The following is an 18014-nucleotide window of genomic DNA, read 5'->3' as shown; positions in this document are numbered from 1 at the left end:
GGTTTAAACAAATGAAACGAGCAAACAAAAAAAAAAAAATTACAAAACTTTAAACACTCAATTTACATTGTAATAGAAATCACAAATGATCACTCTTCACCTGTGTGTTGTCTTAACCATGGTGTTTTAAGGTGGGGTGTCCAGGTATAACTTGTATTAAATGGATCTGTATTGGCTATTCTCAGCTCTGAGCAAGGGTGCGAAAGTGTTGACCTCACACAGAGTCACAATTTAGTAATTGTCTCTCAACGGAAGGTTTATTAAATCAGTCTCTATAGACACTTCTGGCTAATATTTCAACTTTCCCAAGCCTGAAACTAGAGGTTGGCTGCACAAAGCTCTTCTTTCCTGAATATTTCGAAGTAATGGGAATAGTTTGATCGTTGAAGGGTGGACTTGCCTTTCTAAGCATCAATTGCTTGACTAAGGGGTATTATCAATCTGATGCATTTTTAATGTTTATTGACTTAAGTCCTGGTGCTATCTGTCACTACATCCTAATGTTATCCAACAAAGCAATCCTTCAGGTGCATTATACGGGCATTTTTCAGGTTTTATCTCTAAAGGCTTACAAATTGTTAGTTCCTCACATGCCGATGCTGTTAGTCCCCCCACAGTGGCAGACCAATAATCTTTTTGCTTTCAGACAGAGCATATGTACCTGTTTACCATTTTGGCACACATGGCTTTGGATACCTCAAAGTCACCACGTTGTCGTAGTGTCTCGGTGCTTTGGTTTCCAAGAGGGACTCAAATATGTAAGAAATTGTAACTCCATTCACAAATCCACAGTAGTAGTAGTAGTTCTCTGGTATTCTCTATTACTTGTGATGCACAACAGAAATGGGAGATTTTTGATTATTTTTTTTTTTTTTACTATTCTAGTCCCATTGTAATCATAAACTACAAATGAGGATGTAAAAAAAAAAAAAAAAAAACTGTTCCAAGAAGTGTAATGTGGAAATATACTGTGAAATATACAGTATCTGAATGTATTATTAAAAGTCACTGATGGCTTTTTTGTGTTGTACAAGTAACAATGTTGACAGTGTTAGACCTACATTATAGTGCACACTTTAAGAGAAAAATGGTGAGATTCTACATATAAACACTTGGTAAATACTTACGCTTGACCAAGTTTAAACAAGCATCATATTTTAAACCGCTCACCAATTCCTCTTCAGGTGTAGGCATGTCAAAATGTTATGCCTTGTGTTGAAAAAGGGGAAAAAAACGGTTTTCCTAGTGGAAGAAGGACACCATAAAGCATGTTGAACTACAAGCAAAATAGTTAATAATATGAAAACTGCTCGCCTCTGGACCATGAATGTATTACATTAGACCCGCAGTTGTACAAGTTTTGGTTCCATATTGTTAAATGAATTACTTTTATATCGTAACGAAACCCCGCTATTTATTTACAATTTCCCATGTATAAGACAAAAAATAATTACCCTTACTGGAACAGGTCCGGATCGATCCACTTCTCGAACCATATCGCTCCTCCCACACTGGGGTGTTCACGTGACTGACCGTCGCCCAGGTTGTGTCGAAAGCATCCTGGTGTTAGCAGTTTGCTTGCCGTTGACAAAAAAAAAAAATATATGTATAAAGTGAGATGTAAATATTTCTATCATGGACGAATCATTCATTTCTTCTAGTGGAGACAAAGGCGGCAAGGGACGACCCAAACGGGCTCTAGCCAAAACGGTCTGGTAGCTGATGTCTGAAGAATCCAGTTAACGTAGCTAACTAAACACTGGTCAGCGGTTAGCTAACGTTCAAACTTTGACGGGCAACTGTAGCAAATCGCTAGCTAGCTGCTAACGCTACTTTTCCAATTTACTATTACTATACCAGCTAGCTTGATAACATGGTTTGTTATGGTAGCTGTTATGCTAACCACCTAGCGTTTTAGCCGTTAACCGCTTAATAACGCATTATTTTGATCAGTCGCTTATGTAAAAGTAGGGTTAACGTTATTACCAAGTAATGTCAGCTAACCAGTGAACAATTATTCCTGTTAAGGAGCTAATGCTAACGTTAGCCTCTTCAACTGTTACACTTAAACTGCAACTAACAAATACACAGTAACTCAGAGTGATTGGAGGCAGTAGTGATTGTCTTTGACACAGATGTGACAGTAGTGTTATAGTAAACTATAAATCAATAGAATCTTTTAAGTAGAAATCGGAACAGTTACACGGTTGTGTTTTCTGGTTGTGTTTTCTGATTGATTTCGCCCAATCACATGAGATAAATAATGCCAAACAGCATGAGGATTAGCGTTTGGGCAGCAGCATTGTCCACATCTGTCCGGTCATTTTGGTAATCCGTGGGTTCTTCACAATGCAGCCACAATAGTTTATTTATTTGCTCAGTGTTTAGTAGTATCATCTATATAGTAAACATTTGGCAACCCAGTCAGTCGTAAAGTGTGTGTATAGGCCATAGTCTACTTTTCTTGAAGTTATGTCTGGAGACACATCTGATAGTAGCGATGACTCCGATGGAAAAACAAATGAAAAGGCCTGTACTGTCAAGCATCAAATCACCAATGGTAAGTCAGTTTTACTGTAATCACATACACGCAGCATAACCACAACAGAAACCCATGTATGTTGTAATCAAGTTGAACAACACTGGTTTTGAGGTGTTGATTTGACTCAGTTAAAATCGCTCAATGTGGAATTTTGTTTTAGGATAGAATTTGGTTGTATTACATTGCACTGAGTTTTGGATTGTGTGGTGGATAGTGACAAGAGGAGAATGTGCGATGCTGCCTGTCACCAATTGTTGCTTCGTACTTGTGAATGTAATAAATCTGGAACTGTGTTGTAATTGTTTGGCTTTTCAAATGAATTCAAACTAAAAATGAAGAGTTAATGTACTTAAGGGTTTTTACCAGTAATTTGTTGTTAAGGTGCATAGTCCTTTTTGTCTTTATTATTAATTTTATTTGGATTCCTTAATGTGCACTCCGGACTAAAGAAAAAAGATCTATTGTTTACTTATAATGTTTATAGAAACTGTATCCTCAAGTGTAATTTGTAGTATATATTTCAAAATAAAGTCCACACAGATAACGTCACATAAAGCAGAGAACTGCTGTTGTATCCTCCCTCTGTGAGTTGAAAACTTAGGTGCAGATCAGCCCATACCACAAAACAGGTGGTCTCACTGGATATTTTTCATCAGCTGTCACACAGAAATGAATTATTATACTTACTGCTTATTTGACTGCATATATCAGCTCATCTGCAACAACCATTAAATCTACAGAGAAACAGGGTGGGCAAAAAGCACCTTTTAAAAGGTAGACATGAGAGACAAGCACTTTTGAAATGTGTCGACCTGTCCTAAAACAAACAAAAAGAAGTGTTTACAGTGTATGGAATTTAAGCTCTGTAAGTCTTTTATGTCTGTTTTCTTTTCTTTCTGCCTCTAGCTAACCTCACAGGTCACACTGAAAGGGTTGGCATGGAGAATTTTGAGCTGCTTAAAGTCTTGGGCACTGGAGGTAAGTGTCCGAATTGAGTATCCACGATCTTGACTGCTGTTGCAAAACTGTATGTTTCGCAACTATTACTCAAGTTTTTCTTATTCTGATGTACGAAATACAGACATTGGTGTTGTCAAACCTGACGAATAAAACTGAATAATATATCAGTATAAGATATACTTAGAGCCGGCTCGGTTTATTCACCTGCCTTGGTTCATAGGGAAATCTGTTTATAACTGATATTTACAGCCCGTCACTGAACATTTCCCTGAGGTAAAATATTTCTCGTCATTCATTTCTTGACTTGAAAGGTGCACGTGAAAACAGCATGATAAGTATCAGAATGTGTATCAGACAGAGCATAAGCTGTAGATCTCTCTGTTATTACATTTCATCTGTATTGAATACCTGTGGGAGATCACTGAGGCTGTTTCAATCAACAGAACAACACCTGATTGTTGGCAGGTGATTTGGCACAAGGGATTGTAACATCTAATCCTGTGTATTAATGAATTCAATGAGCAGGAATGCTTTGCATAATACAGCTGACTTGAATAATATGTGCACCTGTTCACCCTGTACTCTTGTTTTGAAGTAGCTCCACATCCAATCAAGGCACTGCTTTGTTTGTTGTACTTGTTGTTTTCCCACTAGCAGTTATTTCCTATTAAGTAAAAGATGTTTTTTGTGTTTCTTCATCTAGCTTATGGAAAAGTGTTTTTGGTCAGGAAGAACAGCGGCCATGATGCGGGCCAGCTATATGCTATGAAGGTAAGATTATTGTTAGTCTCAAGTCATAGTTAATGTGATCACAAAAGTGTTTCTCACATGAAAAGAGTTTAAACTACAGGTCTGTACTTCAAGTGCAAGGCATTATATAAATAATTTATTTTGGTTTTATTCAAAATGTATTTATAATCCTTGCATATCTTACGTGTCACTCTAAAGAATAAAAAGTAATGGAGAGAATAAAAAATATTCTTCTGGTCTTTAAAATGTATTCTATTTAGGATGTCTGGTTCTGAAGTCTTAAAGTAAATCGAAATTAAGTTCCATTCATTTTGATTACTGTACTAGGTGTTAAAGAAAGCAGCTATTGTTCAGAAGGCAAAGACAACTGAACATACTCGCACTGAGAGGCAGGTGCTGGAGCACATCCGCCAGTCTCCCTTCCTGGTCACCCTTCACTATGCCTTTCAGACTCAGAGCAAGCTGCATCTCATCCTGGGTGAGTGGTGGTACATGTTTTCTTCACAATTGAGTTTCCCATATGTCTTTTTATTGGCATTCTAAATATAATAATGTTTTTGTGTAAATCTTTGCCTATTCAAACTCCCTGTGTATTTGTCTGTGTGTGAGTATAGACTATGTGAGTGGTGGGGAGATGTTCACTCATTTGTACCAGCGGGATCACTTTCCAGAGGAGGCGGTGCGGATTTATATTGGGGAAATAATTCTGGCTCTGGAGCACCTGCATAAGGTAAGTGCAGCTCTTTCTAGCTTTGAAACTTAGAGCTACCTTTAAACAGTGTTTGACTGTGGAGGCCAGAATGAGCTAACAGTACACCATTCTGACATATGGCATTATTTCAAAAATGGGAGATCAAGTGAGAGTGCAGAATGAAAGGTTATTGTGGGAGCTTGAACTTGCAAAGTATGGAAGACTGGAACAAGGTCCTGTGCCCGTATTCCTAAAGATTCTTAGTGCTAAGAGTTGCTCCTAGTGACCAAATTCCTAGAATCATGATGTTTTCTAAGAATTTCCTCTCAAAGTTAGGAGTAGATCCTAGTAAAGATAAAAGGTATTCCTAAAGAATCTTAGCTCTTAAGAGAGCTCCTAAGGTGAGATCTGTTAAGAGCAGGGAGGAGGACTTTTTGGAGGCTTAGGAATTTCTTAAGCAGAGGAGAAAATGGCTGAAAGAAGAGGCAGGAGAGATATTCTCCAAACACTGAATGATAATCAAGCTTGTTACAATCGCAATATCACCGGAAATGAAAGTCATCACAACACTGAGGTATTTAGCAACAGGAAAAATGCAAAAAATGCAACAATGCAGCAGTGATGACTTGGAGCCAAATCTACGTGTCAAAACACTTTTATTCTCATTGACCTGTTGATCCAGAAGCAAACACTGTTCCTCTGTCCAGTTGGGTTTCCTACTTCATTTCTTCTCCATTGCTGTTCAGTTTGTGGAAGATTTGAACACCAACCAACACTGCTTCTTCTAGGCCGGTTAGCAATCACAGAAATTGATGAAAGCTGAGCCATTTTACCCTCGTTAATACCAAATGGATGAAGGGCAAAAATGACCAGCATGGTAAATGAATGGAAGCAAATAAATAGAACTATCAGCATGTGAATACTGTGGTGGTGGGCCTGAGTTTAATCACACATTTTATAGGATCATTTTTAAAGTATAGCTTACTATTTATTTATTTTTATGTAAAGTATTATTTATAATTCCACAGTCTTCATAGAGATTAGATTCTGTTATTAAGTCTATTGATTTGACGGTCGATTCTAGGCCCATTATCACCAAAAGTGTATTTTTATCAAGCTTTTAGGATCAACCAATCACACCTCTTGAAATGATGACTCATACCTAGCAACGGGGTCAACCACACCTCCTCACTAAGATAAGAGTTTCTGTCCATTCCTTGCTCAGAGTTCTCTGAGAATTTTCTGGAATCACTCCTAAGCTAAGACTCCTAGCTAGGAATGTTTAGGCTAAGATAGGAGCTCTCTGAGAGGATTCTTAGAATCTTTAGGAATACGGGCCCTGGAGTCTAGATGGTAGTGGTGGTGGTGATGGAGCAGCAGATGAAGTTGGCAGGTGGTTTATGGAGACCTCCGATGAAGACTCCTAGGATGAGCAGGAAGAGGTTGAGACTGGGAAGAGGAGAGTTGCAGGAGACTGTGAATTGATTGGAGAGACTCTCAGGAGGTGATAGCAATGGCAATACCTCCTTAGGAAACTCAGCCCCTTCAGAGTCAGCAAAACATTCTACACACTTTTTATTACACTTTCTCCATAACCTGTTGGTTCCACTCCATCCTCCATCCACTCCTCCAAAACAGAAACCTATAGCAGAGCACTGTTTCAGTTTGCTCTAAGATCAATGCCTGTAAGAACTATCTCACACATACATGACCAACAGAGACTCATCTTAGTGGGCAAGATCACCAAAGACCCCTCACACGTCCCCCACTCCGCATTTGAGTGTCTACCACCTCCGTGATAACATGCAAATATATAATCCCTATAATTCCTGTTTACATTTGCACCTTAGTGACTTTACTCATGCAGTCGTGTTTACGCCCTCCATGGATGGTTTGGAGTTAAACATTTATCTTCTTCGTCTGTAAGCGCTTGTCCTGTGAAGGGTTGCAGGGGGGCTGGAGCCTATCCCAGGTGTTATTGGGTGAGAGGCGGGGTACATCCTGCAAACTCCACACAGAAAGGCCCCAGTCAGCCCATGGATTCGAACCCATTAAGCGTTTATGGCATAGTTATTTGCATATACTTTGTATTGTTCTATTTTTTGTTTCTTGTTCCTTAAAAGTGTCTTGTACTTTCACGTCATTCTGTTCACTTAAATTCCCCCTGGGGACAAATAATGTTTTCTGAATCTAAATCTGAAATTGGCACAGAGAAGGTAGCTAAATATATCACTTGACGAGAGTGGTGAGTGGTGACATAGAAATAGAAAGTGATTTTGACAGCTTGAGAAAGCAGAAGAGATAACAAAATAGAGCAACAGGAGAAGGAAGGGAAACAGAAGCTGCTTGTTTATATATTAAATATAGAGCACCATTGTCTTCATATTTATGTTTCTGACCGCTCGACAAATTATTTAGTGGTCTTTTACCTTTAGCCTAAGTGTTATCACATGATAGTTGCTTACTGTGTCATTTAGAACCATTATGACTGTAGTCCAGAGGTTTTTATTAATTAGCTGCTGTAAGCTATGACCTTCAGGAGGTACACTTTGTTCACAAAGCAGTGTTTAAAGTAGTATGACATAGTAGGTTTTTGTAGTTTGTTTTGAAAATTACCATTCACACAAGATGTCAAAATTGGCTCAAAACCATAATGTTGACTTTTATGAGTTGATATCTCTATAAGTTGATTCACTTTACTGGTAACGTGTTTTTGTACAGCTTGGGATTGTGTACCGTGACATCAAGTTGGAAAATATTCTTCTAGACAATGAAGGACATGTGGTATTGACAGACTTTGGGCTCAGCAAAGAGTTTTTGGAGAAAGAGGTATGTAAGCCATATACTACAGTCTAAATATGAAAATAGGTGCACATATATCACACGGAATGTTTATCTGTTATCATAGTCAGAACACAGTTTTGTTTCTGTAAGATTTATTTATACTTGTTTTGTTCATTTCTCTTCATAACAGAAGGAGAGGACCTACTCTTTCTGCGGCACCATTGAGTACATGGCTCCTGAAATCATCAGAGGGAAGACGGGACATGGCAAAGTAAGTTCAGGACAGTAAGGAAGGCACCACTGGTTTTTGTTGTTTGGATAATTTTGGCAATGTTTAGGATTTTGAGTGGTAGGGCTGGGCAATATGGCCAAAAAATATCTTGACAATTTTTATAGATTCTGTTTACATGAACTCAAGACACAACATGAATCAAAAATAGTTTTCTTTATTAAAGCTATGTGGAATATATATAATATCATATAACTGTCAATATTAAAAAAATAAATAAAACCAAACAAAAAGGCCAAACACCTTGACAAAGTTGCCATTGTGCAGTATGTGTTAAAGTAAAACGTTTTTGAATAAAATAAAGTTCCACTGAGTGGAGAAACATTCACAATGCAAATATTACAACAACAACGGGTTAAATTTTGAGTTTTCGTTCAGCAGTAAAGGTCTTGATTGTGCTCGCTTTCACCAGAGTGTGTGGTTTTGTAGCCATGTACCACTTTATGTGAATAATCTTCTTCTTGAAGTGAAGAACGACAGCATGAGCATCACTTCCAGTCCCCGTCAGTAAAATGAACAGTCAGGCTCGTGTCAGGCTGCAATCTTCTGCTGGCCCACAGATCTCTTCTTGATGGGTCGAACAACGCCTTCTCCAGCTGCACCACAATCCTCCTTTGCGTTCTCTCAGGCTAATGCTTCCTTTGCAAAATATTTGTCAGTCAGTGGATCATACTTGGTTCATAATTTCTTATTTTACCGTATAACCATTTAAATAGGTACCATGTCTTTCCCAATATAAAACGCTAACGCTCTTGTAATTTCCTTCCACCACTGGCTTGTCTTGACCCACAGGTTGACACGATGGCAGCTGCAGTTTGTTGCTTTTAGTTGTGGTTTTGGAGCTGGGTTGGGAGCTGGCTTCACAATCTCGTAGAGACACACATTTCTCCAATTCTGCTACATGCTTTTGTGCAGGTGCTGCAATAGGTTGGTTGTGCTGGTACATTTAGTTTTAATATGGTATGAAGATTACATAGCCCAGCAGTCAAACATTACAAAACAAAACCGTTTCCATAACAGTGAAGTATGACTACTTTCGTCTGGTTGTTATCTTGTTATCTTCGGTAGCTGCGGCTCCCATTACTTTTCCCATCACTAAGCTTGTTGTTAGCAAAACAGCTGGCAAAAATCAGATGTACCAGGGACTTAAAGCAAACTTCAGTAGCCTACGTCACTACAGAGAACTAATCTCTTCTGTGATTTAGACATTTTTCATATTATTCAAAAATAAAAATTCTGATTAATGAAATCAATTCACTATATTGCCCAGCCCTAGTGTAAAGTGCAAATGATATCTTATATATCAGATGTTTCAGGATGACACGGGCATCCACTGTGGCTTAAAAGTATCTCATGACTAAGGATAATATACAACAACCACAGCTTTTTTTTTTTAATACTTAATTCATTGTTTTTCTCTCATATAATGTTCTTTTATTAACTTGTTTTCTGCTTCAGTCAGTAGATTGGTGGAGTCTTGGGATCCTGATGTTTGAGCTTCTGACAGGAGCATCTCCTTTTACCTTGGAGGGAGAGAGGAACTCCCAGAGTGAGGTGTCAAAGTGAGTGGTGCTGACGCCGTCTCCATTGAGTCTAACCTTAAATCTACCTGTCATATTCTGACATCTTCAGTAACGAGTTACCTTTTACTAATGAATCAAGCTGGAATTTTATCATTTTGACGGTGTATTAAAAAAAATGGCCATCTCTTTACCCCCTCTCCTTAGACGTATTTTGCGCTGTGATCCACCGTTCCCCTCCATGATTGGACCCACTGCTCAAGACCTGCTGAAGAAGTTGTTGGTGAAAGACCCCCACAAGAGGCTGGGCTCTGGACCACGAGGGTCCGAAGACATTAAAGCACATCCGTTCTTCAAGGTCCCCTGCAGCTCAACTGCCAGTCACTCATATCTCTTAGCCCCTTTAACCTATTTTCATTTGTCCATAATTCTTTCTATCTCTTTTGTTTCCTCACAGGGGCTGAACTGGGCTGACCTAGCACAAAAGAAAGTGCCAAGCCCGTTCAAGCCAGAGCTGAAGAGTGAACTCGATGTGGGGAACTTTGCAGAGGAATTCACTGGGATGGATCCTGTCTACTCTCCAGCGAGTACGCCTCCAAGCACAGACCGCCTGTTCCAGGTCAGCCCTCTCAGTCTCAACCACAAACCTAATAAAAGTTGTGTTGTGTCCTTTCACCATCTTTTGAAAATATTAACACATCATTCATTTTGTGTGATTTTAAGAAGTCTGCTTCCAATTTTTTTCACTCAAAGCAGACTACTCAAAGTGAATACTTCTCCTCTGTTTTAGGGCTACTCCTTTATTGCTCCCTCCATCTTGTTCAATAAGAACGCGGTCATGGGAGATTTTGTAGAATCCCAGATTGGTGCCGACCGACCAGCTTCTGCTTCTGTCCAACGCAGTGCAATGTTAGAGGTATGGATCTGGATTAACCCAGTTAACCAAAGTTGGCTTGCCTTATTTCACAAAATTGTATGTCAGTCTGTCTTGTTGATCTTCCTCATCTGCATGTTAAACTAAGTCAAACTGGACCTGCATTATTGTTTTTAGATGGGCTTTTTAAACATATCACATAATGCAAACACACAAATTTGACTGGTAATGATTTTATATTATTAGATTAATAATAAAACTCTGTATTACATCTTGTAATAAACAAAAGAATGGTTACTATTACCTGATTAGCCATCGAAATAAGTATAGTGGACTAAAAATGTATGTTCATGTATAAGTTATACTTAAATATGATTTTGAGTAAATGCACGTAATTACAACAGCTCTGTCCATAAATGCTGATTTTCTAGGTTGCTTGAATTTGTCAGTAAACCCCACAGTCATGTATCTTTCATATTGCTAGAAGCTATGTCCCTAACTAATTACAGTTGAATCCTCCTGCTATTTCTATTTCCTTGTTTAGGAATCCCAGTTCTTTCAGCACTATGAGCTTTGTCTTCATGGACCACCCCTAGGCGAGGGTAGCTTTTCTGTGTGCAGGAAATGCAGACACAAGCAAACTGGTCATGAGTATGCCGTCAAGATCGTCAGCCGTAGGTGAGTGGCGATGTGATGCTGCTGAAATGTGTTAGTACAGTATCTTTGTTGTAGTGCTGTACCATATGATGTTGTAAGTCAAAGAACGTGTATGTTCTGTTGACTGTTAGGATGGACGCAAACATCCAAAGGGAGGTTGCTGCCCTGAGGCAATGTGAAGCTCACCCCAACATCGTCAAGCTGCAGGACGTCTTTACTGATCAGGTACAACAGAGAATCACACAGTTACTGACATACAGTATACATACAATAGGTATTAAATATGTAGGTACTTTCAAGTATGTGAACTACTGGATGTGTGCTACATCAAAATCACCAAATAAAGCCTCTTCTCTTTATGGAACTCTCTCAGTTCCACACATATTTAGTGATGGAGCTTCTGCGAGGCGGGGAGCTGCTGGAAAGGATCCGAAGGAAGAAAAACTTCGGAGAGGCAGAGGCCAGTCAGCTGTTGCAGAGCCTGGTCTCAGCTGTCAGCTTCATGCACGAGGCTGGAGTTGTGCACAGAGATCTCAAACCAGAGGTGGGTTTATCACTTTTGACAATATGCTGAATCTCCCTTGTAAAACAAAATGAAAGAAAACACTCATACTGGGAGTAGTTTTGTATATGCAATGAATCGCATTGTATTGCCATTTAAAATACATTTCACTGACTGAAAACTGTAGCAGACAACCCCGGGAATGTAGGGGAACAAGAATAGGGTTAAGTTTATATTGTCTGTATACACTGTGTGTCCAGTGCAGCCTTTAAATGAATCATAATTCTAATCAACCTATATCATGTGTGGGAATCCTTTTCACTTGATATAATCACAGTAAATACAGTTGAAAACAGTGCATAATGTCTAACTTTTAGATAGCAGCGGTAACTGCAAACCTTTACCTTTGATGCACAAAATGCCTTATCTGGTTGGAAAGGTTCTGATTAAAATTGTCTACATTATTCCAAAATTCTCTTTTCTTCTTAAGTATCTTGTTTGCTCTCATAGAGAGAATCAACTATGACATATAGGGCTGTTGTAAAAATAAAAAATATTTTCTGATTTAAATCTTTATTTGGAAGATCCAGTATCAATTCATATAATCCTTAAGTTAGTTTTTTCTTAAATATACGCTGTTTCCAATGACTAGTCTTGCAAGACCTCGCGATGTGAATAGTCCACTTGTGAGGGAAGTGAAAATAATAGCAAAAGCTACAACTCTGAGTGCACCATCGGACCTGAAAGCTGCTGAGTGGCAAAAAGTGTGTGATTCAAAAAGTATGATGACAGAGAAGAACTGCACAAAAGCATCTGGTCAGAGTTCCATTTGGTACCACTTGCAACATTAGTTTTGTGAAAATTAATTTAATTCCAACACTTGAATTTTAGGGGTGAATTATTTGACTAAACCTACAAATGGTTTTCCCTCTACTGCCGAAGGTCAGAAACATGACTAGGGTTATTTACTAATGGTATGAACTAGTCTTTGGTTTCAAGAAAGATTGAGTAAGTAGTGTAAAGAAACATAGAGGAGGATTAAAATGTTTTTTGTTTGTTTACCTTACAGAACGTGCTGTTTGCAGATGAGAGTGAGGACTCTGCGCTCAAAGTAATAGATTTCGGATTTGCCCGCCTGTGCCCTGCAGGCAGCGCCCCTCTGCAGACTCCCTGCTTCACGCTGCAGTACGCTGCACCCGAGCTTTTCGAGAGTGCAGGATATGACAAGGCTTGTGACCTCTGGAGTCTCGGGGTCATCTTGGTAATTAAACCAATATACGTTGATTCTGTCACAGCTGCCGCGGTGAGTATAGTGCTAATGCCTGTGTTTGTGTGTGTGTGTGTGTCCATCAGTACACCATGCTGTCGGGCCAGGTGCCATTCCAGAGTGAGCAGCGTGGCATGACCTCCTCGTATGCTGCAGAGATCATTCAGAAGATAAAAGAGGGTGATTTCTCATTGGATGGGGAAGCCTGGAGGGGAGTGTCAGAGGATGCTAAAGAGCTAGTTAAAGGTACAGGATATGGTTTTTTTTTTTTTTTGAATGTGCCACATTATTGTTTCTGCTATTACTGTCTGATCTGTTGGAGAATGACATAGGTTATGGATTAGCTGCTGTTTTGAGGAGTTGCTATACATCTGGCAGAAAAAAAGCTGTTTTCCGGTGCTGTCCTATCTTTCTTATTTTTGTCTCTTTACTTTTCACTTTATAATTTAAGGCCTACTGACAGTTGATCCAGAGAGACGTCTAAAGCTCTCTGATTTGAAAGAGAACAGCTGGCTGCAGGGTGGCGCATCCATGTCAACCACTCCTTTGTGCACTCCAGATGTGCTTGAATCCAGTGGGCCTACTGTCCGCACTTATGTCAATGCTACCTACAAGGTAAAAGCTTTGTGTTGGAAATTTCTGAAAGCAGTTGTAGTGGATGTATTTGAAGTATTTTATCTAACTGTTATTCCCTTTCTTCTGTCATCTTCCTTTGTCCCCAGGCTTTCAACCGCGGTAAGAGAGAAGGCTTCTTTCTGAAAAGTGTCGACAACGCTCCCCTCGCAAAACGACGGAAGCTAAAGATGACAAGCACCGGCGTGGAGACCCGATGGAGTTCATCCTCTTCTTCCTCCTCCTCTTCTAATTCCTCCTCTGCCTCTGCATCAGCATCCAAAGCACAGCCAAAGCAAACTGTGAGCCCAAAGCAGAGCAAGCCTAAATGACAGGAAGGGAACACAGCACGGAAGTGAAGCGGTATGTGCTTTTACTGGCAGCATAATGTCCTCCAGTGGTCAGTACCAAAAATACATACTGACAAATGAGAACACTGGTTTAAGGTTAATTTAAAGTTTCCAATGCAAAGCCCGGATTCCACTTGTTTTAACAGTAATACACCTTCATTCCTCATGGCCGTGTTTTCCGTAAACCAAACGTGTATATTTTTTTGGAGTGAATAGAAGAGACGTTGTGGCCTTGAGAAAAAAAATAAAAATCTTATTACAGTATTAATTTGCCATAATTTGGTGACATCACACTAAAAGTTTAAAAAAAGAGCTACCTTTTATTTTCACTGTGGGTAAGAAACAGTGCCTGGCTTATAGGGAAAAAGGGAAAAAGGAGCCATAAATGAGCAGAAGCCATATATACAGCAAAAGAAGTAAATATTCAGCCGCTGAAAAGACACAAATTTGCACATAGCAAATGAACAGTCCTTCCAGTAAAGGCTTAGCCAACTGATTGTAGTATCTAGTTGTTCTTTAACTTTGATAGACATACAGTACAATTGGCAAAAATTTGAAAGTGACATAGAGGCACTCTACTCTGTACAGATCCGACTTTTACACTTTTTACATTAAGTTTGACTAGAAAAAAAGGTGTTTGCACTATTTGCAGAGAATGTAAGTGATCAAATGGTAAAAAAAAAATAAAAATTTGCTGGAAGGACAGGGTGAAAATCCCTGTGACATGTATGACTTATGAGAGAGAATAGGATGAATTATCATGTAGTAGAAATCTGCTGGTTGCAATTTTAACAGTCCAAAGGGCACCATCTTTGCAAAGATGCACCTTCAGTACACTACCAACTCCACAGACCCCCCTGAACACTTGTGGAGCTTGTGTCTCAGTTATGCAGCTCTGATGAAGTGTTTTGATTAACAGTCAGAAATTTACCCGAAGAGGCAGCACCTGTAAAAAAGACATGAAGACAAAGAAGCAGCCATGACTTCTGATATTTCTTGTCACACTCGCTGTATATTACTCGCATCATTGTGCCGGTCTGAAAAACGTCGAGCATGCTAATCCGTTGTGATGATGGACTTTTTTTTTTCTATATTTTGGTATCTGGATCATGTCAAAAGGTTTTATTATGCTACCAAGTGCGGCATGAGTGTTTGCACGTAGATGGGAGCAAAATCAGTTTTGGTCATTTTCAGCGTGCGTTGCCTTGACTTTGTAAAATTTTAAAGGGTATTACGGTTTTGTCCTCAGACCAGCGCCGTATGCGACTCCCGCAAACAGTCTGATTTGATGCAGTCAACTCTTGTCGACTGATTTGTTGTTGTCATCTGGCCTGGCATTTGTTTTTATTTTTTCCAGAAGCGATTTTAAATCATTGTATGCCTTGAAACTGAAATGATGTTACAGAATGATACAGTTAGTCTTGACTTTTTTTGGGAGACCATCCTGTGAAAGTTTTGTATATACTTATCATGATTTGAAGCAAAAAATAATGTATGTAATGATTTCATTTTTTGATTTGACAGCTGTTTTAATGGTATACTGTCTCCTGATGTTATTATGGTTTCATCTGACGCTTTTTTTTTTTACATGTTGCACAGTCAGTTGATCAATTAAACACATTTCAGCTTTAAAGGTGCTTTCATTGATATTTATTACATGTAATTGATTTTAATGCTGTGGTAATGGGGTTATCTAAATTTGGCTCTTGTCTCGTACCAGCACAGTGTGTGAGTGTGTGCGTCTGTTTGAGAGCTTGAGTGTGGCTGGGAGATTGGTTGTATTGATATTTCTGTACCAGATGAAGCATTATTGCAAGTTACTGTATTATTTTCCTGTCGTCAGTTGCCGCCATTGTCTGTTGAAAGGTAACTCGTTCGTGTTTGAACTTTGACATTTTTCTTAAGAAACTGCTTTTGTTGGTGTTGATATTTTTTTGTTGTCGTAAAAATGTTTTTTCTTTTTCCGCTCTCTTTTTTTTTTTTTTTGAGCTTTACTATTTTACTGAGATGCACTGTCGATGATGTCGTAACTGGGAATTTTATCTTTTGCGCCGACGTTTTTTTGGTCGGTGCAAAATAAACATTACTTTTAAATAGACTGCCGTGTGTGTTTTGTCTTTCGAGGGTTGTAATTGTTCTGGGGTGCTTGTAATTAGAGTGCTCGGCGCGGTAAGCAACGCAGCTAATCCTTCCGTGTGACAAAAGCCTTCTTACAAATGTCCCTCTTTGTTGACGGGAGAGATGCTCAGAAAAAAAAACATTCACAGAAGCTTTTAACCTTATTGAATGTTTTATCTGCTGAAAGATTGAAAGATTGTTACAAATATCGACTGAAGACAGCTGGTTTTAAAGGTCGCTAAAATCATCTCAATACTAAATGGTGAGTGCGGTCAGTGGGTCGTACACTCTGTCATTGCAGCAAAAGGCTGCAACACTTATCATTTTGACTCCCTTCAACTTCATCTTAACATAAAATGACAAAATATATTCAGTTCAGTTGAATTTTAATTTTAATAGTGATCAGTTTGTCTAGCAATATGGTGGTAAAAAAAACTTTCTGCAGGTCCACACATCAGAAACCAGGTAGCATCTTGGTCCAAGCATCAGGGATGGTTTTTACACTCAAAATCACGACCACCTGCCTATGTATTGGGTAGGTCCCTAGTTTCCCTCAAACCAGCCTCGATCCATCAAATGGTAAAAAGCTGTTCAGGGTAAAAAAGTCAGGGGGAAAAAAGTGGTTCCAAGTTAAACTATCAGCCAGCATTATGATGTGTCTGAACTGAACTTCACTAAACACAGTTCAGCAGCAGAGGGCGCTGTGAGGCCTTCTATGCGGGTAGGTTCAAAATATAAAGCTACAAGCAACATCTGATTCAAACAAACATGGGACAATGAATGATTTTACAATAATTGTGATTAGTAGATCTTTAAATAGTCTGGGATTTTTGAAACAAGTCTGTGAGGTCAAACAAAATACAGGTATTCTTGTTAGACCAGCAGCACACTTTTACAGCATAAAAACGGGACAAGTGTGGGACGAGAATCACTGCGAAAAAGGCGGGAATCACTTTCCACGTTTTTTTTTTTTCTTCTTCTTTTCAGCACGTATAGCAGCCTCACCTCTTCAGATTATTGTTCCAACATTTCTTTTCACGGTTTCACATTGTTGTCGCTGTCAAAAAATGATATAGTTGGTGTTTTTTTGTTGTTGTTTTGTTTTTTTTGGAGCAGTGTTATTTCATTTTACTTCAATTAACAGTGTTTGTTATTAGATTTTGAGCTTAAATGCTTGTTGATATCAAGGTCACATTATTTCATCCACTTTCTGATTTTGCCATAGAGAAAAACAGAAATGGTGAAAGGTGAAAACTGGAGAACAAGCGTCCCGCAATTCATTCTGAAATTCACTAATAATGCAAAACCTGGAGAAAATCAATCTGCTATGATGTAAAACAAAGACAAGCAGCAAATGTCCATAAATGAGAACAGTTGCCCTGGCTTCTACAGTCGCACAAAAAGATTTTGCTCTCTTTATTCCACATTCAGTTTTCTTTCTTATACCGTCATTGCAGTGGATTTTTGTGTACACAGTTGTATTCATTTTTTCCCCCAACATTCATTTTTTTATTTATTTTTTATTCTTTTCTGCCACCGCTCTTGATTAACTGCCCTCCAAGACAACATTTTAAAAGTTTCTCACCTCAGTGAAAAATCAGACACTTGTTTTTGTTGAAATCCATTAAAGTATGAATATATTCACGTATTTGCTTTTATATTCTTGGTCACTCAAACTGGCTGTGCTGTGCTGATGGCTCACCACTTTCAGGTTGGCACAAGCTAATGAGTGACTGAGTGACAGGTGGAACTTGTTACCCAGGTGTTTGGTTTCACGTGGATCGATCACATATAAAAGGCCAGTGAGGGAAGCTCCAGTTCTGTATTTCTTGTTGAAACGCTCGCGTGACAATCAGAGAAGTGTCTGTGATGGAAAATTGAAAAACTAGAACTTGTCTCTCACTTGTCTCTGTTGATGTGATACATGATCAGCAGGGGGGGTTCAGATGTGCGCACGCAGATTTTGTCCGGTTATGTAAAAATCAATTCCTTCAGTGATATTGGCTGCCCCTCATTCTACAACAAGACAATTACCCTGAAAACAACTCTAATCAGTGACAGAAACTGACAGAAACACTGGTTCATCTCAAGTGAAGCA

At 38.9% G+C, this 18014-nt stretch overlaps 1 protein-coding gene across 3 annotated transcripts; it reads left to right on the top strand.

The window, feature by feature from the left end:
• The first annotated feature begins 84 nt into the window (after positions 1-84).
• rps6ka4 (ribosomal protein S6 kinase, polypeptide 4) lies at positions 85-15896 on the top strand. Of its 3 annotated transcripts, XM_084565513.1 has the most exons (18): positions 85-2560; positions 3449-3520; positions 4206-4273; positions 4580-4730; positions 4867-4982; positions 7665-7772; positions 7918-7998; positions 9475-9578; positions 9744-9894; positions 9994-10155; positions 10327-10452; positions 10955-11088; positions 11199-11292; positions 11441-11611; positions 12639-12830; positions 12923-13082; positions 13288-13451; positions 13559-15896. In XM_084565513.1, the coding sequence occupies exons 1-18, from the start codon at positions 2473-2475 to the stop codon at positions 13778-13780; spliced, it is 2364 nt and encodes a 787-aa protein (XP_084421639.1). In that variant the 5' UTR covers positions 85-2472; the 3' UTR covers positions 13781-15896. The 3 variants fall into 3 exon arrangements, with proteins under 3 accessions (XP_084421639.1, XP_084421638.1, XP_084421637.1); XM_084565512.1 differs by having other exon boundaries at positions 7921-7998; positions 9744-10155; XM_084565511.1 differs by having other exon boundaries at positions 9744-10155.
• The last annotated feature ends 2118 nt before the right edge of the window (positions 15897-18014 follow it).

The sequence above is a fragment of the Chelon labrosus genome (genome assembly GCF_963514085.1).
Source record: "Chelon labrosus genome assembly, chromosome: 17".
NCBI classification, from domain to species: Eukaryota; Metazoa; Chordata; class Actinopteri; order Mugiliformes; family Mugilidae; genus Chelon; species Chelon labrosus.
Note: the sequence above shows the minus strand (reverse complement) of the source record. Positions and strands in the feature narration are given on the sequence as shown.